General features: G+C 37.9%; 1 protein-coding gene across 4 annotated transcripts in view; it reads right to left on the bottom strand.

Moving 5' to 3' along the window:
* Positions 1-22,762, bottom strand: part of Nrxn1 (neurexin 1) — a 450,130-nt gene that overhangs the window by 328,456 nt on the left and 98,912 nt on the right. For all 4 annotated transcript variants that reach the window (XM_045137745.1, XM_045137742.1, XM_004660157.2 and 1 more), the window contains exon 2: positions 12,339-12,520. In XM_045137745.1, the coding sequence (XP_044993680.1) occupies positions 12,339-12,520 (182 nt within the window). The remainder of the gene's footprint in view (positions 1-12,338; positions 12,521-22,762) is intronic.

Raw genomic sequence — 22,762 nt, 5'->3', positions numbered from 1 at the left:
GTTCAAGGTCTGCCTAGGCAAGACAGGTCCCCAAGGTGGGGGAGGGAAGCAGAGTGGCCAGGATGTAGCTCAATGGTAGAGCAATTACCTGGTATATACAATGCCACAGATTTGTCATCAGAAAGGCAACAACAAAAATTAAATATGTTAAACCAAATCTAAAGTCTTGCCTGCCTTACAGGATTGGCAAATAAGTCAGAAGAAACTAGAAAAACTAATTATATCTATATCTATCTATATCTATATCTATATATATATGTAATTTTTATTGGTGGTGGTGGTAGTGGTGGTGTTTTGCAGGTTTCCTCTCCAGGCATTAACTTTGTCTTAGAGAAATAAACTATCAAATATCTATGTATATAATTTTGATAAATATACAATGAGTTTCTCCATGAACTTCATTAAAAGGTTTCCCCAAAAGAAGACAGATTTCTGTCAGCGTACTTGATCACCCGCCAAAGATTAGTGGTAAGCCCCTACTGCTGAAGATACCAAGTGCTGTTGGCATGTAACATGGAGTGACATGGCTGGAAGCTAGGAGAGAGTCAGTCCCCAGACAGCACATGTAGTGCCAGAAGGTGCTACATGAGCGACTGGGGAAAATGACCAATATCTGTCCAAGCAACGCATGGTCTAACCTACTTATCAGCAAACAACCTGAGGTGATGCTCACACAAGTGCAATAGTGGCGCACAGCCATGGTGGGAAAGCAACTGCTCTTGATTTGTTTCAGTGGAACAGAACCCATAGCTGGAGCTGGGAAACAAGTCAGAACCAAATCCAAAAATGAGCCCACTTTCCATTATCAACCTCCCATGAATCGTGGGCTACAAGAGGACCTATTAAACTCACTCTAAAAAATAATCATTATCCCATTTATCTGGTGCTAACTTTACTCTCCATAGGAGAATATGCTTCTCTTTTTCAGACACACGCAGATCCTAAGGAAAGAACCACCCCATCATACCTCAAAAGAGCCCCAGCTGAAACTAAGAGTAATAGGGGAAACAAGCAAGAGCGCTGTTTTCGTGGTAATCCTGGGACAATCACAACGGTGAAGGAGATAGACACAGAAAATAGTCAACTCCTACCAAACCAGATATCCAGAGACACAGAGGCTCCCAAGATCTCATCACTGAAGCAGACCTAAAATAACGCAACATGGCTCAGGGAAATTTGCGGAAGAGGGAGCGGAAAGAATGTCAGAGCCACAGGCTGGGTCACTGTGCACAGAGACATTGCCTCCTACCCATAACTTATGGCTAGTCCCACAATGCACGACCCGTATTCCCCACCTAGGAGGGTCCTTGAGGAGAGGTGGAGGACAGGGAGGAGGCTAACAATGGTACCAACTTGACTATATTCACTGAGTACAAAATTAATCAAAATAAAATAAAATAAAAATCGGAAAAAAAAAAAAGAAATTTCACACCAAATCAGTCAGCAAAGGGTGCCAAGCCCATCCCTCACCAGGCTTGTTAACTGGCTAGGTGAGATGCAGAGCGGTAGGAGGATCCGTGTAAAACAGGCTCAAATGAGCAGACCTGTATGTAGCTCAAAGCCACTGCTTTTGCTGACTAAGGAGCAGCCCCGTACTGCTGCAGGTGAGAGGCTAGGCTGTCAGCCTGTCCATCACAATGGAATGCATTACACAGGAAGTTCAAGTGCCATTTGTTTTTTTTAATTTTGCAGCACCATTCTGTCAGTAAGGAAGATGAATTAGAAAGGGGTTGATCCCATGATGAGATCCATTATGCTGTATTTGTTTGCTAAGCTGAAATTCTGTGTAAAGGGGGAAATATGATCTTTGGAAGCAGAGAGATCGATTAGAGACCCCTTGCAACCGTTCAGGAAGCTGTTAGGAGAGATACAAAGACCTCAGGTGAATGCTAAAAGTACTGTTCAACATAGTAGTCAGGAGCTGCATGAGCACTTGAAATGTAACCATGAACTAACTTCAAAATGCATTTAACATCAATCAAATTAGAAATAAATTTAAAACTTGTAAAGGTTCCATTATGAAAAGGTTTTTTTTGAGGTAGATTCTCACTGTAGTCTAGACTGACTTGGAATTCACAATGTAGTCTCAGGGTAACCTCTAACACAGCAATCCACCTATCTCAGCCTCTGGAATGCTGGGATTAAAGGCATGTACCACCACACTGGCCCATTGTGAAAGTTTTAAGTATGCTTAGAATAATTCAAGTAAGTGAATCTACCTCTATAAGAGCTACTTTCTTGAGTAATCAAGGATTTTTTTTTTTTTTTTTTTTTTACCAAAAATTAGTTTATCTGTCAATCTTTCATTTCTTCACTTCAGTGGGCAGGAAGGATCTTTTGAACTGGTCCAGGAAGAGTTTTGATGGGAAGAGCCTACCTTTAATGTGTATACAAATCTAGTTGTAGTTTGATCTCCCAGGAGAAGTGAATATTCCCCACCAGGACTGTACTTTGTTGGCTGGAAGATTACTCAACTTGTACAGGTAGGCAAAGGCCTGCTCTGCTCCCACAGCTAAGCTAAGGATCCCCAGCTCTTGCAGACTACCTCCTAAAACACCTTCCGAAAGACCATTTCACAGCCTTTTTATCAAAAATATTTTCTCAGTGGCTACAGAGATGGCTTCATGGTTAAGGAGCCTGCCAGCAAAGCCAAAGAACCCAGGTTCAATTCCCCAGTACTCACACAAAGCCAGAGGCACAAGGTAAAGCATGTGTCTGGAGTTCGTCTGCAGTGAGGCCATGGCCTGCCCTTTCATTCTCCCCCCCCGCCCCCTCTCTTTATCTGCTTCTTTTTCTTTCTCTCTCTCTCTTTCTCAAATAAATAAATTAAATAATAAATATTTTCTCAGGCTTCATGAAAATTATCTCTAGTTTATAATGATCTCTGCCTCTGGTTTATACTTCAGACTCTGTTTTCAATAGGAACATTCTCTAACACATCCTACGGTACTTCCTTTGTTGAGATGGATTGCTCACAACCTGAATGGTCCACCATCAGCATGGGTAATATCCATAGCATCTTGTTACCTGGTCATTGGCCAAAACCTTTGCTAGGTTGCTTCTATGATTTTTTAATTTAAAAAAATATTATTTATTTGAGAGTGACAGAGAAAGAGGCAGAGAGAGAGAGAGAGAGAGTGCGAGTGAGCACCAGGGCCTCCAGCCACTGGAAGCTAACTCCAGACATGTGCACCCCCTTGTGCATCTGGCTAATATGGGTCCTGGGGAATTGAGCCTCGAACCCGGGTCCTTAGGCTTCACAGGCAATTGCTTAACCACTAAGCCATCTCTCCATCCCTGCTTGCATGTTTTAAAACTACTACAGCCTTTCATTTTTCTTATGGCTTTCAATATGATTTTTTTGTTGTTATTTTTTATGTACAACACCAGGCATTTTCCTTTAAATACCTATTAACATTGAGCAATGCCTTCATTCATTTTCTGTCAATATGTATTGAATTTAGAATTTCATAGAACTTGCATCCTTAATCATGCATTTGCATATACTTAACTCTTGCTCATTATATTTCTAGAACCCACAGACTCTGTCTGGATGAAAGGACATATCAGATATCTTCAGTGCACAGAAGTTCTTAGTCATTATTTCTCCCCTAATAAACTAGTTAGCATGCCCTCAGTTTCCTGAGCCAGCACAAGATTATAAATGATTTCTTTTTTAAGTCGCTAAGTTGCAGGAAAATTTGATACACAGTAATAAATAACCAGTGTCCTACAGTGTCAATTGCAATACAGGTAGTCCATAATGGTGTGTTGGATTGGCCAAAGAAAACATTTTTGGAGGTAGGGTTTTGAAAACTATTTAGCTACAGAAGAAATAAAGTTGTTATAAGTAGCTGTAAAAAAAAAAAATCTGGGCTGGAGAGATGGTTTAGTGGTTAAGCGCTTGCCTGTGAAGCCTAAGGACCCTGGTTCGAGGCTCGATTCCCCAGGACCCACGTTAGCCAGATGCACAAGCCAGCGCACGTGTCTGGAATTCGTTTTCAGTGGCTGGAGGCCCTGGCACACCCATTCTCTCTCTCTCTCTCTCTCTCTCTGCCTCTTTCTCTGTCTGTCTATTGCTCTCAAGTAAATAAATAAATACATGAACAAAAAAAAAATCTACAAAGTGATCCCTTACCTTGGCTGTTTAGCTTGAGAAAAGAAGGATGGCTAAGGCAACCCATCATGGTTTAGCTTACAGAATTTAAGTGATTCAACATGATACCCTGGGGCTGACTACAAAACAGTGGATTAGGAAGAATAGCAATCAGAGAAAGGACCAGTCTATGTACACCATTTTCTTTAATGTAGAATGTCTGGGGAATGCTTCTATGGCTATTCCTACCAGTTTTGGAAGCCCTGACTTTTATTTTTTTTCTCTCTCTCTCTCAGCTCAGGATGTGAGAAGAAGGAATGCTCCCAAATAGGAGCATTGGCACAGAAACTTTGAGGACAGAGAAGAATCTATTTAGTGAAAATGGGACTGAAACTTGTGGACATGAATTAGAAATAGAAGGGAGGAAAAATACATTTTCTTTAAAAGTGGGTTAGTACATTTTGTTTGAGTGGAAAATTGTGATGGAAATGTGGAAGATGGGTCTGAAAGCAGAAATTGAGATCAGAATTTAAAAGGCACTACACTTGGACAGGTAATGAAGTCTTCCCCATTCACAGTTGAGAGTCATCAGTGTTTTGTTTTTTTTTTTAACAAGGAATAATATGATCAAAGAAGTAATTTAAGATCAAAGGAACAATTTATAAAATTAACCAATATGAAATGGACAGGAAAGTGTTCAGTACAGAGATAAGAGGATAACCAATAAGGTGAGGCAGAACATAGATATCTAAGTGATAAACACGAGAACTGAGGCAGTACCAGGACAAGTCACTGGCTTTGCATCATTTATTATTTTTTAAAAAATATTTTACTTGTTTGAAATAGACAGAAGCATATAGAAAAAAGAGTATGGACATGCCAGAGCCTGTCTCCTGCCAATGCAGAAGAACTCCAGATGCATTGACTTTGTGCATGTTGAGTCACTCAAGTACTAGGGAATCGAACCAGGGACAACAGGCTTTGTGGGCAAGCGCTTTAAAGCACGGAACCTCTCTCCAACTTCAGCCCCCTCATGTAGTAAATTTAACATCAGAATTTCAGATGTGGAATGAATTCTAGAAATGTATAAGTCAGTTCAAAAGATTAAATGATGTATTGAAGGTAATTACCTGTAAATTAGAAAAGTAAGAAACTGCATTAACTTCTGTCCAAGAAATGTGAAAATTGTCAGAATCAAAGTTTGGTACTAATAGTACATAAATTTGGACAAGAATTTTACAGCAATGATGAAGCTCATTTGCCTACTCTTTCTTTTCAAATTCTAGCTAAATTGGCTACACATGTTCTAGTTAACCCATAAAAGAACCAAGAAAAATCCACATAAAGTATCTACTATTCATGACTTACAGATAAGAATTTAAATGTTATGTGGCAACATGAAACTCATAGGAAAGTGCATTTGTTCATTAAGAAGAACTTTACAGATAAAAAAAAATTCAATTCAAGAATAGCCTGTGAGGGAATAATTGTGTATGATTTCATTTATATTCACATGTACCCAGACATAATTACTGACGTTAAAGAGATGTGTTTGGATTGAATCTTAGAATGGTAAGCTAAAGTGTGTAATGTGGATAGAGACAGAGAAAATGAGAAATGCTGAATGTATCTCAAAATTGACAAGTAATTTAGGGGCATGCAATATTTACTATGGCCACACTTTCTAGTCTATCCTAAAAATGCTAATCAACAAAATCAATTAAGAGCTTGGCTTCCATATACAACTTCCAGCCCACCAAAGTATAAAGAAGGAACACTTAAGGCAAATATGTACAACAATTCACTAATCAGATTTGTAATGCTCTTTCATGCTCCCAAGATGAAAGGATTTCAAAGAACACTCTTCATTCCTCCTCTCCTCCAATCTTCATGGTTAGAATCAATGCACCTTTAATATTCATGGAAGTGAATAAGCCTTCATTTGTAGTGGCTTTCTTCTATAAATCAGAGAGGTATTAAGGAACCTCCAATTAACATCACTAGACTAATATAGGTAAGAGGCCTTTCTGAAAGTGACAGAACTGTTAAAATTACATGATATATCTGATAAAAAAAAACTTTAAGCTCAATTTTTGCTGCTATAAGAAATTATTGTTTAATATTGATTAAAAAATCCTCAACATCACTAATTTAGGTGTTTATAGTAAAACATGCTATAGCTTAAAAGCCCCTTTATAATCTTCATTAAAAAGCCATGATTTGTCCATTATTCTTACATATATATTAGACTTATAAATGCAAGGAGAGATGAGCAAATATCAAAAAGTATCACTCAGAGTAGGACAAAAAGTATACTGTAAATACTCTAGGCTGTCTACTGATATCCCAGCTGGTGTGTGTTCATTCATTTATCCAGTCAATATCTATTGAAGCAATTGGTAAAGTAGCCAGTTTATTCATATCCACAAAGCCTAACACAGGACTGAGTTATATTAGGGCTTAATAAGCATTATTATTTGTTGTTTTTTTTTGGTTTTTCGAGGTAGGGTCTCACTCTGGTCCAGGCTGACCTGGAATTATCTCTGTAGTCTCAGGGTGTCCTTGAACTCATGGCGATCCTCCTACATCTGCCTCCCAAGTGTTGGGATTAAAGGCGTGTGCCACCACGCCCGGCTTGATAAGCATTATTGAACAGCCTTGTAGAATGTACCGCAAGTGGTAGCAAGCCATATTTTATATAATTTTTCTTATTAATCTTCACCATTATTACAAATCAAGTTCTCTGCTATCAGAAGGTTCACCTCTATCAGAAGGTAATGGAGGTCTGAAGTGTCTAGCGAGCAAGTCCTCACAGAAACTGCAAGGTGATACATGAGGTGGGGCTGGAAAGAAAGCAGGAGTTTGAAAAACTCAATGCAATCCCCAGCACTGACATTACAGGCCAAGTGTGGCCACACATGCGTGCATGTGACCCAGTGTCGAGGGAAGCAGACACAGAACAGCAGGATTTGCTGGCCATCCAATCTGATGGAAGACATTATCTGAAATCCCCGTCTTATGAACAAGAAGTTCAAACATGACAGCTGACACTGATGTTCTCTGAACCCCACTTGTACATGAGCAAACAATACACAAAAAAAACAATAAAAATAATAACAAATGAGATTTTTTTCATTTTATTTCATTTGCAAGCAGAGAGAGAGAGAGAGAGAGAGAGAGAGAAGAGAGAAGAGAGACAAACAGAGAGAACCAACATGCCAGGGCCTCTAGTCACTGCAAACAAAACTCCAGTCACATGTGCCATTTTGTGCATCTGGCTTTATGTGTGTATTGTGGAATCTAACTCAGGTCATTAAGGTTTGGAGGCAAGTGCCTTAACAGCTGAGCCATTTATCTAGCCCAGTGTGGTATTTTGAGAGAAGTAACAATTTTTTCAACAAAACAAGCTTACCACAGAGTTTCTTTGAACAACCATGATCAATGTGTAGTTGAAGATTTATGAAATGAGTTCACATATATTACTTTTAAATAATATAACTGTATACTGACTGTAATGCTTTTTCTACATTGCCAACAAGAAGTTAGATGACTTTGTCATAATTACATAGAAACCAAATTGCCATGTTTTGACTATTTAAAACTTTTCAATTTATACAAAATCTAAGCCACAATATTTACCTAATTAAGTCAATTCATCTTTCTGAAAACATATTTGAATACAAACTTGGCAGATATATTAATTTCTCCTTACTTCATGCCTTTATTATTCCCTCAATTCCTAGCAACCTCTTGTAATTTCAATAGTCATGCCACATGGCTTTCACTTAATAGTGGTAGCATTTATATCATTGTGACAAAACACATCCACATGCACAAACTAGGCCAACTTGATTCAAAGCCATCTTGTCCAATGTGTCATATTTTTAAGAATACAGTTAATCAAAATTTAAATGTGACTACATTTTCCTGGGAGATCAAACAATCACTCTGAAAAGCCATGTCAAATATTCAAATGTTTGCTGAAATGAGATTCCAATCAGATTTTTACAGTTAAGTATTTGCAATTATACATTTCAGCAAGAATGGAGATTCTTGGGTTGCAGAGATGGCTTAGCAGTTAAGCACAAGCCTGTGAAGCCTAGTGACCCTGGTTCAAGGCTCGATTCCTCAGGACCCACATAAGCCAGATGCACAAGGTGACACATGCATCTGGAGTTCATTTGTCATGGCTGGATGCCATGGTGCCCATTCCCTCCCTCTCTCTCTCTCTCTCTCTTTCTCTCTCTCTCTCTCTCTCTCTCTCTCTCTCTCTCTCTCTCTCTCTCTGTGTGTGTGTGTGTGTGTGTGTGTCTTTCTATCTGTCTGTTTCTCTTTCTCTCTCTCAAATAAATATTTTTTTAAAGAATTGAAAAATAGAGTGGATATTCTTTTAATGAACACAATCAACTTTCCTACTCATTGCCACACTATGACCGCAAGATGAAATAAGATATGTTTTCAAATTACATCAGTACATAGTTTATATTTTTCTGACTTTGGAGGCTTACGGAAATGTCCCTGTCAGTTTGGTAGATAAGCAAAATTTCTAACTTTTATAGATAAGATATATCAACAACCATATAAGTCAGAGTATTTTTAAATCAATGATTATCAAAGACACACACAAACAGTAAAAACATAACATTTAGTAAGTCTTGTTTAACTTTTAAATTTCCAATCCTGCAAAGATGCAAAAGAATTAATTTGGGAAGCTTAGAATGAATGTTACATGTCTGGAGTTTGGCTAAGATGGCTGGAGGCCCTCATGTGCCAATTCTTTCCCTGCCCACTGCCAATTTACCAAAAAAGGTCACACACACACACACAGAAAAAAAAACCACAAAGGCACGCACAAAGACAAAAGTGCTGCTTTTATCACAGGTATTGTCTTAAGTCTCTATTCTCTCCTCCCTTCCTTTCTCTTGTCTTTCTGCCTTCTGAGTTTGTTCAATCTTGCATTGTAACTCCTTTCTCTTGTTTTAAGCACTGATTTTTTTTTTATTAAAAAAATAGAGGCCAACTTCAATATTAAATACATGCACACCACAAATACCCAAGTTAGTTTTAGGTGCATGTTGAAATACGGAAAGAAGTGCTATTTCCATATAGATGTCTTTTGAGTTTGAATGGCTAAGCCTCTTTTGGAGGCTGTGGACATAAAACAGGGAGGTGGAGGTTGGCCAGATTTACAATAACACTGGGGCCCAACGACAGGATATACAAGAGTGATAGGTTTGAAAAGAAATGAATATTTGGGGCTCCAAGGAACTAATTATCCAATTCCCATTTAAGGGAAGGCTCTAAGATTATGAAGATTTCAAATACAAGATGAAAACTGTTTAGAGACAAGCACTGAATCAGAAGTGAATGGCCAGGCTGGGTCAAGGGAGATTCACAGAGAAGCGGACTGCTACGGGGCGCCTACAGGGAACCCACCATCAATGGGAGTGCTGGGCATTGAACTGATTCAGATGTCACAGACGTTAGGCGGTCACTGGCTTACTTATGAAAGCACCCTAAACTCGTGTTAGGGTAGAATTGGAATGAAAATGTACATCATTATAGACTCAAACTCTGTTCATAAAACAAAAAGCAATAGAGTGACAAACTCAGGAACAGTCCTTCTGATTTGAGAGTGATCAGTGCAGAACTTTTTCTCAGGCTAAAAGTATAATTGGCTATGGATCAATAAGTAATTTCTTGTAGAAGAAAAAAGCTCCCGTTTTCTTTCTTTTTTTTATTTATTATTTTGAAGTAGTAAGGCTTTTGTATGAGAACTAAGCAAATATATTTTGAAAGTTGAGAGATAACAGCAAGATTCCATATTTCCCTGTTCAGTTTATCTCAACTGATATTTATTTATGCTGCCATAAAAAATCCAAATGCTTTCAATTTTGATTGTAAGATACTTGCTGAAAGGCAGCTGGCATTACTTTCCCCAAGTTCCCATTGTTTGACAAATGTACTTTGAATGGAAAAGTTACTATGTTCAATAATGTTTGTGCTGAGGACTTGCTTTCTGCTTGTCTAATTTTTTTCAAGGTTAGAGATGAATTCAGCAGTTGGTGATCTGTGTAAACTTCTACCGAGCTTATTGAAAATTCTAGATATCTAATATAAAAGTAAAATTAAGAGAAAAATAACAAAGTCTTTGAGAATAAAAGCCCTGTTAATCCATGTCAATGCAGTTTGGTGTTCGGTGTTTTTCATAATTATTTTAGGACTAGCCTAAAGGCCACTGTGTAACAAGAAAGAGCATGCTAACCTAATCAAATGTCCTTTGGGGCCTGAGTTCTAGTAAAGGCAGAAATTTAGGCCAAATAAAATGGATCAAAATGTCAACAAAACAGAAGAGGGACTAGTTGGAAAGAAGGACTTCAGTGGTAGAGGGATGTGCAGGCAAGTCAAAAGAAAATAATGGGAGAAGATTGTAATCAAAATACAATGTAATATTATGAAAATTGTAAATTGAAAAGTTAAGAAGGGGATTAGAGAGATGATTTAGTGGTTAAGGTGCCTGCCTGAGAAACCTAAGGACCTAGGCTCAATTCTCCAGTACCCACATAAGCCAGATGCATCTAGAGTTCATTTGCAGGGGCTACAGGACATGGCATACTCATTCTCTCTCTCTCTCTCTCTCTCTCTCTCTCTCTCTCTCTCTCTCAAATAAATAAATGAAAATAAAATATTTTAAAAAGATAACTTAATTTTAAAAAGGGTTGGAGGAGTGGCTTAACAGTTAAGGCATTTTCCTCCAAAGCCAAAGGACACTGATTTGAATCCCCAGGACCCACATTATCCAGATGCACAAGGGGTGCAAGTGTCTGGAGTTCGTTCACAGTGGCTGGAGGTCCTGGTGTGCCCATTCTCTGTCTCTCTCTCTGTTTCTCTCTCCCTTTTTCTCTGTCAAATAAATTAATTAATTAAATTAAAATATGTTTTTAAAAAATGTTAAAAATGGAACAAATAAATGTGCATGATCACAAAGGCAGAAATGATAAACAGTACTGAAGGAGAAAATAGAGGATGGAGACAATAAAATGCTTCTGAAATTTCAACATGATAAAGATTGTGTAAAAAAAATGAGCATAAGACTCTGAGAATTTTTCATTTTTTGGCTTGTTTTTAACGCTCCTGGGAATGGAACACAGAGAATTGTCCAGACCAGACAAGTGTTCTACTACTGAACGCTTCCCTCCAGCCATTGATATGTAATTATTGTATTTGCATATACAGTAAAACATTAATACTCCTTAGCAGTGAAACCCAGTGAGTATCTTTGAAGGAAAGAAGATAACAAGAAAGAATCATAATAATAGTAATTATTTGAAGAAAATCCTTTTCATTCATAATTATTTACCTTTTACTAGTGCTGCGTAAATTCTTTTCTTTTAATGTTTATTTATTTATTTGACAGTAACAGACAGAGAAAGAGGGAGACAGAGAGAGAAAGAGAGAGAGAGAGAAGGGGGGAGAATGTGCACGCCAGGGCCTCCAGCCACTGCAAACGAACTCCAGACGTGTGCGCCCCCTTGTGCATCTGGCTAAAGTGGATCCTGGGAAATTGAGCTTCGAACCAGGGTCCTTAGGCTTCACAGGCAAGCGCTTAACCACTAAGCCAATTCTCCAGCTCCTGAGTAAATTCTTGTGTGAGTGTAGAACTTAAACAATAAAGGAATGAATGCCCTCAGGCGAGATCTTAGAAGCAGCCATAGCATATTCCCTGGTATCAAGACAATTGTAATCATTACATGAAAATATTCCATTTTGGCCATTTTTCTTCTTAATCTCTTCAATATCCTTCAAGTTTCCCTTTCTTTCTTCCACATGATGTAACTTTTGATAATTCCCCCCACTTTCTGGCAAGAAAAGAAAGTAAGAATCCAGATCTTTGGATGTCACCAACATTACAACCTCCTGTTTGTAGCCAGATGGTATAGTTTCTACTGAGCAATAACTTACTTTATTAACTTGGCAAGTCTGCCTAAAGGCACTTAGATTGCTTCAAAATGTCTTTGTGCACACAAAACTGAGATGAATTCAGATTCAAAAATAAAAAAAAATAACTCCTCTATTATATAGAAAGTGTTAACAATAGTAACAGGTCTGTTGATTTTATGGCTCTAAATTGTAACTCATATTTACTATAACAAGCTGTTGGTTTCTGGAGAAAGAAGACATCTATGAAGCAAAAGTTAACATTGAGAAGAAAGTAATGAAACTTTTTTTAGAATGTACTTACTATGTGCAGTTCTAAGTAGTCGCCCAGGCCTGAAGAACTGTCCACTCTCACCAAGACAGCCTCCTTCTGAACAGTGCTGAATCCTATGGCCAGTCTGTCTGCTCTCGTACTTGGTCTGTCATTAGGAGGCCACTTGTACGTGATTTGTCCGCCGCCTTTGCTAAAGATATATGTTGTCCCAGCTGCAACACAAAAAATAAGCCAATTAGTCCCAATACATTGTCTATACTTCCCTGTCTTTGCCATGTTGGCACACCAATAAAATACTGACTTTATTCAAAAAAAAAGAAAGAAACTATGGCAAGCCAATAGTAGATTTCAACCAAACATGATCACTGGAGAGTTGTTTCAAAAATAATGGAAGAGAGCTCAGTTTGTAACACGCTCATTAGGTCCACCCGCAGCTGTCTTAGAGTAAGGGCAGATTACACATTTTTCAATTAAGCTGGGCACGTGTGGAATGTAATGGGTTCCATTTTCTTCCTGCCATTTTTAAGAAGTAGTTTGGGAGGAAACATTGATGAGAGACCTCAAAAACCAGCAGAAATATATATCAACTTGTTTTTGAAACAAGAGCCGCATGCAGATGTGACAAGGTCATCTAGTACAGTGGAGCAAATTGCAACGAACACACTACAAATCAAACTTCTATGGGGAAAGAGTCTATTCACATACGACACGGGGTGACTTATGACTGAACAGCCACAAGCCCCTGCAATCGTGTCAGGAAATAACAGATAACAGATCCCACCCACGGAATTCAGGTCTTATTTAACGAGTACTATCTAGTAGCCGTCAAACCACTGAGCATCAAAAGTCGTCTTCATGCTCCACTCTCCTGGGTGAAGACCGGGGTTACAGCTCAGAATAATGCATGCCTGGCTCTCGTTCTTTGAGTAATCAGAGGTCACTGCATAGCAGTGATCTTAATTAATTATCTATTTAATAAAAGCAATGCTTCCAACAACTTTATGGAGCTCCTGATTTACTTTGTGATTCTATTTCATTGCATTACAACTCCTTTGCCATTGAATAAAGGGAATTTCTTGATTCAGAATACTCAAAACAGGTTTACAATGTCCTATGTAAGAGGAAATAGGGGCAGGTCTGACAGTACAGCTTTGTAGCACTACGAATACTGATGGAGGAGATCACAAGTTCAAGGTGTTTCCAAGCCAGAGTATGTTCAGTAAGACCAAGTATTGGAAAGAAAACGGGGGGAGGGGTGCATCAGTGCTTACTTATTACGTGTAAAGCAGTAGATTCAATCCCAAGAATGAGACAGAAAGAGAGAGATTCTTCTACACTAAGTGGGATTAAAGAAATATTTATTTTGGAATATATTTTAGAGAGAATATATAACAGGGAGGCTAGCCTTCTAATATATATTTATTATGTATATACAATGATGATATTTTATATACTAAACTATTTGGTCCATGGGAACACCCTAATATCTGGTAAAACATTATTTCTGCTTTCTGTGAGGTGCTCTTAGAAAAAATTCACATTTGGATCAGTAGGAAGAATAAAGCTGTTGGCCCCAGGCAATGTGAATGGACATAATCCAATTCATTGGAAATTTGAATATAAAAAAAATTGGAAGGATTTTTTTTCTCCTTTTCTTTCTGAGTACCTATGCTTATACATCTTATTTTTTTCTGCCTTCATGGAAACTGGCTCCCACATTTTCATAACTAGACCAGAAGGGGACGTATAGTGTGTCTGGTTCCTGGGCATTAAAATCACACCACTGGTTTTCTATCTTACAAGCAGTAGTCTATTATTTATATGACTATAGATAGATGGTAGACGGATGAGTTTACAGATGCATAGAAAAATAAGAAAACAAAATGTTCAACATTGGCTCTATTTTGTCTGGAGGATCCTTAACCACATAAAATGTGTCAAATATGAAAGAAATTAAAATTAGAGAATGCAAACATCCATTTATATGAGGAAAATGCTTCTGTAAAGAGCAATATTTATATGAAAGTTGTGTGTGAAGTGATATGCTTTTCTGTGATTATCATTCTGCCAATTAAACAAAGTTGACCTATTGTCACATTTGTGTGAATTTAATTAAACAGATGATCATTTTGTTCTGGGGGGGGAAACTAATCTTTGTTTTCCATCTCAGAAATTTCAAATGGTCCTTGAGAGGTTCTAAAAACTCTGCAAGCACCTATATCACCTGGCTTTTTACAAAGTCCTCAGTATGAAAAATTTCCCAAAGGAACATTTCAGAAGGTGCTTGCATGTAAGAGACCAGCCAGCAGATTGTCAATAGAAATGATGCAGAGAGCTTAGGTACCCAGGCTCACATAGCAATACCTTTATCTCTCCAGTGGCCTTTTTTTTTTTTTCCAATGCATTTCAAGACTTGCTAGCTTGAGCATGCAACTAGTAATTTTTCCTGCTTACAGTGGCTTTACAGTTCTTAAGCTCTACTAAAACAAACAGAAAACAGCCTGGTTATCACATCTCGTTTTCTTTGTTCTTCAGATATGTCTGAAGGGCAGTGTTTGCCTTTTTACCCATGTACAATGGTACATAGGTTGAGCGCATCAGCACAATTTCGTAACAAATGGGGGAATCAGATGCTTATACATCCAATAGCTCTCCACCACAGACATTCTATTTTCTTTTCTCAGATTCCACTTTTCATAACTCTGCTATATCCTTAAATCCCTCCTTCATTACTCTAGACATCCATTCCCACTGGCTGAAATTTAAAAATCTACTTCATTTGAGTATTTCTTTATAAATTGAGATGACTTTTAAAAATATTTTAATTTATCTATTTGAGAGAGAAAGAGACAGATACAGAGAGAACAAATGGGCTTGCAAAGGCCTGTAGCCAGCAAACAAACTCCAGATGTATGCCCTACCCTGTGCATCTGGCATAGCCACCATGTGCATCTGGTTTCTCTGGGTACTGGGGATTTAACCTGGAGGGTTCGCAGGCAGGTGCCTTAACTTCTAAGCCATCTCTTCAGCCAGAGATGATGTTTCTTTACTTATTTATTTATATATTTGAGACAGAGAAAGAGGCAGATAGAGAGAGAATGGGGGCTCCAGCGACTCTAGCCAATGAAAATGAAGTCAAAAAGTATTTGCCCCTTTTTGCATCTGGCTGTGGGTCCTAGGGAATCTATGCTGGGTCCTTAAAGACTTCACAGCCAAGTACCTTCATGGCTAAGCCATCTCTCCAGCCCGAGATGATGTTTTAAAGTACACCTGAATTACTTAGAAATTAAAGAATGTGAACTCTGGTCTCAGACAGACCTGGGTTCAAATTCTAACTATATCATTTATTTACCTTCCTGACCCTGGGCAAGTGGTTTCCTCTAAGACTGGAGTTTCCTATCTGAGAACAAGTAGGAATGATAATGAGAGGAAAGTCGTCAGATAGCTTACATGGGGAAAGGCTTCCAAGAGAGAAATCTTACATCACCCATACGCCCTGCCCTGCCTTAGCAGTAGAGCTGGTGTTCAGCTCTCTCGTCCCCTACTCTGAAGCCAACCCATAGCTCAGACCAATCACACCTCTCTGTGGCACACATGGTCCCCAGGGGTGTGTGTGTGTGTGTGTGTGTGTGTGTGTGTGAGAGAGAGAGAGAGAGAGAGAGAGAGAGAGAGAGAGAGAGGGAGAGAGCATCTTCTCTGAGACCAAGTCAATTGGCTCTCCCACGGTGCCCCTGTGCCAACCTTTTCTGGAAACAGCCCAGTGACTCCACATAAATAGATGCCTATGGGACCCATGGAAGCCCTTTTACAGCTCCTTAGCTGTCCGTGTCTGCATGCCTGAGTCTGGGGGGGGAAGAGTGACTCCCAACTCTGGTAGGACCATGTCCCTCCCATTGTGGGAAGGATATTCCTCTGCTACTGTTTGTATGGGCTTTTTTTGTTTTTAGAAAACCCCTTTTCACATCCCCAACTCTCACCTGTTCCCTGAACTATCACATGGGCTCTCAGACCCCCTGGGGTGTCCATTCCTCCTTCTTTGGTCAGCAGATCTTCATTGTTCCCCCAACCACCCCAAATAATGTAATAGTTTAATAGCTATCCTTCTCAATCTGGTTCCAATTCTTAGTTGAAAATGGATGCAAACTCGGGGTTTGGAGTTTAAGGACTTTACCTAAATTCCAAAAACCCCATTCTAGTAACACTATCTTATAGGACTGTTAGCAGGATTAAATGACACGCTACCCAGAAATACCTTAGTAGCCCAGTTCCCTAGTACTTGGTAACTGACCAAAAAAGCTTAGAGAGATAGGGTGTGTGTGTGTGTGTGTGTGTGTGTGTGTGTGTGTGTGTGTGTAAAGAAGCAAAGTAACATTGTAGCTTTGTTGTTTTGTCTTATAGACCTTTCAGAAATATTGGATGTATTTCTAAGTTATGTTCAAATCAAATACAATTTCAAGAAGATGTTCCTACATCTCAGTTTTTATTAATCTCTTCAGTGTGTCATTTCTTGTGCTATCCCTTTTTAACATACCATATTATTACTTACTTCACTAATACTTGACAATGGTAATATTATTACATTTCATCACATAGATTCTTTCAGGAGAAATTATATCACCATAAAACATGTAGCAGGGCAAGATGTAAAGCACAAAGAAAAAAAAATTCTCTTAACCATTAAGTGAGGACTAAGTCTACATAAATTGCATTACAAACTAGCTTTACTTTTACTTTTTATCACTTTACTTTTACTTATTATTTTGATAGAAGTATGTATTACCTTCTTATTTAAGTGAATTAAATACAATAGCAGTACATCTTAATCACAGTTCCAAGCTTTATATCAATATGGAAAAGAGTATGAAGGAGTGTGGTGCCTTTATTATTTATGCATGTTTCTAGATAGCAGGCACTAACACATCAGTGACATGGCTACAAATGGATTCACTGCAAATTAACCTTGGCATCCACCACCTCGCTAAATGTATGGATGACTCACGCATAAAGTGGTTTTCAGCAATCTCTCCATTTAAACTGTGCACAAGTCTAAATTACTCATTAACAAAACTGCTTCCATCAGATACAAATTTAATGGTGTCAACAGACTCTACATTGAAATAAATGTTTGCAGAAATTATACATGGGCTCCACGTTCTGTTTGACTTGCCTGTGGATGTAGTAAGAAGAAATATTTTCAGATTCTATTGAACATACTATTTACATAAAGGGCACTCTTCTCACCTTATTTTTCTTATTAAAACCCTCCATTCTATAAATGCACCCACCTAAGCTTCACTTTATTTCTGCAAAGGCTAATATATTCTCCCAAGTGGACTGAACCTTTCTGAAAAAGAAATTCAATCAGCAGGTACAGGATTGTTCGATTATTGGCTTCTCTGGATCCTTGCTCCCCAAACAATGATATAATTAACTTCTGAAAAGATTAGCTTCTAACCCATAAGTGTATGAATAAAAGGAACTCTTTGGAAAGGCTGTAATTCTTCAAATGTCATCGTGTAGCCAACATGAAACATTCAGGCCATTATGATTCTATTAAACCTTACAAGGATATAACACTTTATACAGGGAAAGTTTTCCAGGCAGTCAGATGAAAATTAAAACAATTATAAATAAGAGTGTTTTCATTCTTCCTATGGCCTTGTCAAGATGCCACTGCTAAATTAAATTTGCCAAACATTTTAAGCTATGTGGAAATATTCTTTAAAGTATATAAAAAGTAAAGGCAATCAAAAGTCTACCTCTTATGCAAAAAAAGCTTTATAATAATTGTAAATATCTAAATTGGGGAAATCAACAAATTAAAAACTTAAGCAGTAAAGCAAACAACTAATTTTAGCTCACTGTCTTTTAAAATAATTATAATTTTTCATACCCACAAAGAATTGTTTTGTGAAACCTAGAACTATCAATTTTCTAATTACTAAGTTATTTAAAAATAATTTCAAATTTCAGAAAAAAAACATATTATATTAGAAGAGATTTCGAGTCTGAATAAGAGTTCCTACCAATAATATGCAACTAAATCTAAGAATTTAAAGCAAAACTTACCAATATGAAGAAGTAAGATTCAGCCCTTGATTTGCATATAAGGATGCCAAAATTAGAGGAAAGATAAATACTATATAAGTTGAGACTTGTGGTGGAAGAGGCAGACTTAGGAGAAAGGACAAATTCATTCACCTATGCCAAGAGACTAGAGTATAAGATAGGGTTTTAGCCACACATCTTTAAGAGAGAAATGGTAGGCCCTTAATAGAATAAAAGAGACATTAAACACGCATGTAAGTGAAATAACTAGACATTGGTCCAATAGTACTGATCAGAACAAAGTCAAAACATTCAGATTTTTAAATAATTCTATCACATTGAAGGTTTCAATATGATGCTCAATTTAGACTGAAGATATGTTGTAATATAAGAAAAAAAATGTATAATGTTTCAGAATCCTAAACTCTTAGAATTAAGGAAGTTTATTGAACTTTAAAAACAACTGAGGGTTAGAGAGATGGCTTAGCGGTTAAGTGCTTGCCTGTGAAGCCTAAAGACACCGGTTCAAGGCTCGGTTCCCCAGGAACCACATTTGCCAGATGCACAAGGGGGCACACACTTCTGGAGTTCGTTTGCAGTGGCTGAAAGCCTTGGCACACATTGTGCTCACCAAACTGCGCTGTAAGCACCATTGGTTAGAGAAGCTTCTCTTTTTAGATGGTGGTGACCAGCAGAATGACTCAGAAGGCACCATAGTGCTGAGAAGAAGTGACCGAGGAGGGCTCAGAACTGAAACCTCTCTATCACACCTTCCAAGGCTCAGAGTCCATTGTGGAGGTGGCGGTGAAAAAGAATGTTAAGGCCAAAGAAAGGCTAGGAGTGCTTAAAAATGAGCTCATCCAGACACAGAATGGCTCGGAATCCACGACTCCACAGTGCCTGGCACTAGCTACACAAGACCCTCCTGATAGGAGGAAAAGATGATGACATCAAAATAAAAGACTAATTGAGATGGTAGTGGGTGGGGAGATATGATGGAAAATGGATATGTGAAGGGGAAAGTGATGGAGAGGAGGGAATTACCATGGTTTGTTGTCTATAATTACCGGAGTTGTCAATAAAAGGTTTTTTTAAAAAAAGACACGCAGTTTCAAATTCTCAATTCTATGAAATGAAGCCTCCTTGGCCAAGTCAGGGGTAATCTTGGTCCACACATTAGAATGGCCTCAGCCATGTTTCATCAAGCAATAGTCATAAATTTCGTTTGGGTACATCACAAAGCTCTAGAGTCACAGCAGAATCATATATACTGTTACAGCCAGAAGGTCCATGAAGACTGATTAAGGATTACTAACTACTACTGTTCAAACTGGGCATGGCATGAAAAGAGGCGAAATTACTGAGAGCTCAGAGTCAGCCTGGAAGACATGCAATCAGAGAGAATCCTCTTCCATAACCCTACATAAGATTCCACTCTACCCATAGCCAAGACAGGACTTCAAAATGAAAAGCATATGAGCTTATTCAATAAGAGACTTCAATCGAATAAAAGTGTAAAGAAAATGGAACAGCAAAAAGCTATCATGATTCCAATGAAATCAGGAATAATCTTTTCTCTGTAAAGTGATTTAAATAGTAACTATGCACTTCATTAATAACAAAAGTTCACTTGTCTATTGGTCTGATACATGTTTTCTACTAAAAATAATTTTCTAATAAACATCTACAAGCACTTGCCTGTGAACCCTAAGGACTCCGGTTTGAGGCTCAATTCCCCAGGACCCACGTTAGCCAGATTCACAAGGGGGTGCATGCATCTTGAGTTCATTTGCAATAGCTAAAGGCCCTGGCATGCCCATTCTCTCTCTCTCTCTCTCTCTCTCTCTCTCTCTCTCTCTCTCTCTCTCTCTCACTCTCACTCTCTCTATGCCTCTTTCTCTCTGTCACTCTCAAATAAATAAATAATAAACAACAACATAACAAAACTTCAATGAGATTCACATGAGTGAAAACTATCTTATAAAGTCTATGAAATAAGTAATATATCATTTATTGACTTCTTTTTACAATGTATTATACTAGGGATTGAACCTATGGCATAGCATATGCTAGACAAGTGTTTTACCACTGAAGTTTCTTCCAGTCCATTTCTCACTTTCATTTTGAGACACAGTCCCCTGAAGTTACACAAGCTGACCTTGGCCTTCCTCAGTAGATCATTCTGGCCTTGGAATTATGTTCACCTGTCTCAGCCTCTTGAGTAGCTACAATGACAGAATCATACCATCTACTCCTGAGTAAAAGATTTTGTTTCAAAAATTACCTTTTTTCTTGAGAATATTTAGGAACCATCATTCTAGGAATAGCTGGGTCACGTAGTTTGAGACACCAAGTGTGACAAACGTTTCCCAGCATGAAATTCAAAGCCTGGGGACCTGTTTGAAACGTCTCCTGGTCTAGAGTATGTGATGGAGGATGTAACGGAGGAGGTACTGAACATCCTGCCACTTGGACTAGTGAAACTTCATAGACAACAAAGTGATCTAGAGCTAAAAATAAAACTGAGGAAAACTTTCCTCTAACCAGTAACCTTAAGAACACCAAATGCTTGTCTTTTCTTGTGAAACTGAACTCCCTCAAGCACAAGGTGAACTTTCAGGTCTCTGAATAGTAATTCAGTAATCAATTTTCATTAATGCTAAAGGCATCAAAGATATATCCAGAAGACACTCTCTTGAAATGTGATTTTAAAGAGCATCAGATCAGTTGTATAAGTTTCTATCTATTCTTCAATTAAGTAATGAATCACAGAAGTTATGGCTGTCCTGTGACATCCTTCAGATTATTAAGTGAGAATGCCACGAGCAGACCTTATTGGAGCTTGTTCGCTTCAATGTGAACTAATTCCTTCTTTACATTTGGAATCTAAGAGGGACCTGCTGTCACAAAGAAGCTTCAAAAAATACGGCAAATGTGAACACCACAAGTGGAGGTGAAATGTACTTTAAATAAACAAATAAGTAAATCTAACACACTAAGTACCCACAGATTTGTTTTCTTTTGAAAATGTATCTCTAATTACTGCCCCTTTCAAAGTTCTAGAATAAATTAAACCATTGTCTACCACATTAAGTAAAGATTCTTTCTTAAGGTAACTTTGAATATTCCCATATAAACTGCCTTGAGGAAACCCACTTGTCTCTCAAATAACCCCAAATGCTTTTTGGAGAGAGATCATTTAGCAGAGTTCTGGAAAGACAAGAGCTGATTCTGTCGGCAAAATTTTCATGAAGAACAGAAAAGAGGTACAAAATGTTCTCCAAGAATAGGAAGTAAGTAGATAACTAGAGTAAGTGGAAATTTTTTTTTTAATTTTAAAAGACGAAATCTATGAAAACCACTGTTTCTTATCTCGTTGTCTCCTGAATTAGATCACTTGATAAATACGAAAGACAGCCACAGAGTAGGAGTGTTGACTATTCAAGGTCAGAATTTAAAAAGAGATTAGATAAATGCTAGCAAGTCATTACACTAGGAATTCTATGAAATGCAAATTTCCTTTAATAAGGAGTCACATTACTTTAAAAATAGAAAATGAGTTATTAATGTCATAAGAGATTGCATTTAGAGTGAAAAAGGAAACCAGTTTTCAGTTTTTAGTCCTAATCTATGCTTAGTAGAATAACTAATAGTTGCAGCTACATTAATAAAAGTATGAAAGGGGCTGAAGAGATGGCATAGCGGTTAAGGTGCTTGCCTGTGAAACCTAAGGACCCCAGGTTCGATTCCCCAGTACCCACATAAGCTAGATGCATAAGGTAGCACATGTGTGAAGTTCTTTTGCAGTGGCTGGTGGCCCTGGCATGCCAATTCTCTTTCTCTATATATGCCTCTTTCTCTTATCTGTCCCAAACAAATAAAGAAAGAAAGAAAGATTAAAAAATAAAACAATAATAAGATGTACATAACTTTGGTTTGTTTATATGTTCCTCAACTCAGATTCAGAAACAGGTTCAGGAGATCACAATAAGTAGAAAACTGAGCTAGTTCTGTGAGGGACCAATCCACACATATTCATAATGACACCTGTAAGAGACAGAAAGCCTGGGAAGTTAGGCTTCTTACTTTGACAAGTAACTGTGGGTATATATCAAACGCAAAATCAAAGACGGAAGTGTTGGAAACCACAATATGCCTTAGCCAATAAAATTCAACAAAGGAAATGAATTTTGAAAGTGCCAGATTTCAAAAAAAAAAAAAACTTTTTATTGACAACTTTCACACATGCACATAACGGATTTTGATAAGCATTCCCTTTTTATAAAGAGTGGATATCTGTGAAGCTCGTTATATTCCATGGGAAAATATTGTGTATGACAGTATTTGTGATTAAACATGTGGATTAAAGTGTGAAGTCAGAGGAGCAAGTCAATGTCAGAGCTCCC

The sequence above is a fragment of the Jaculus jaculus genome, chromosome 18 (genome assembly GCF_020740685.1).
Source record: "Jaculus jaculus isolate mJacJac1 chromosome 18, mJacJac1.mat.Y.cur, whole genome shotgun sequence".
Taxonomy (NCBI): domain Eukaryota; kingdom Metazoa; phylum Chordata; class Mammalia; order Rodentia; family Dipodidae; genus Jaculus; species Jaculus jaculus.
The sequence above is the reverse complement of the archived record's forward strand: the minus strand, read 5'-3'. Positions and strand labels throughout refer to the sequence as shown.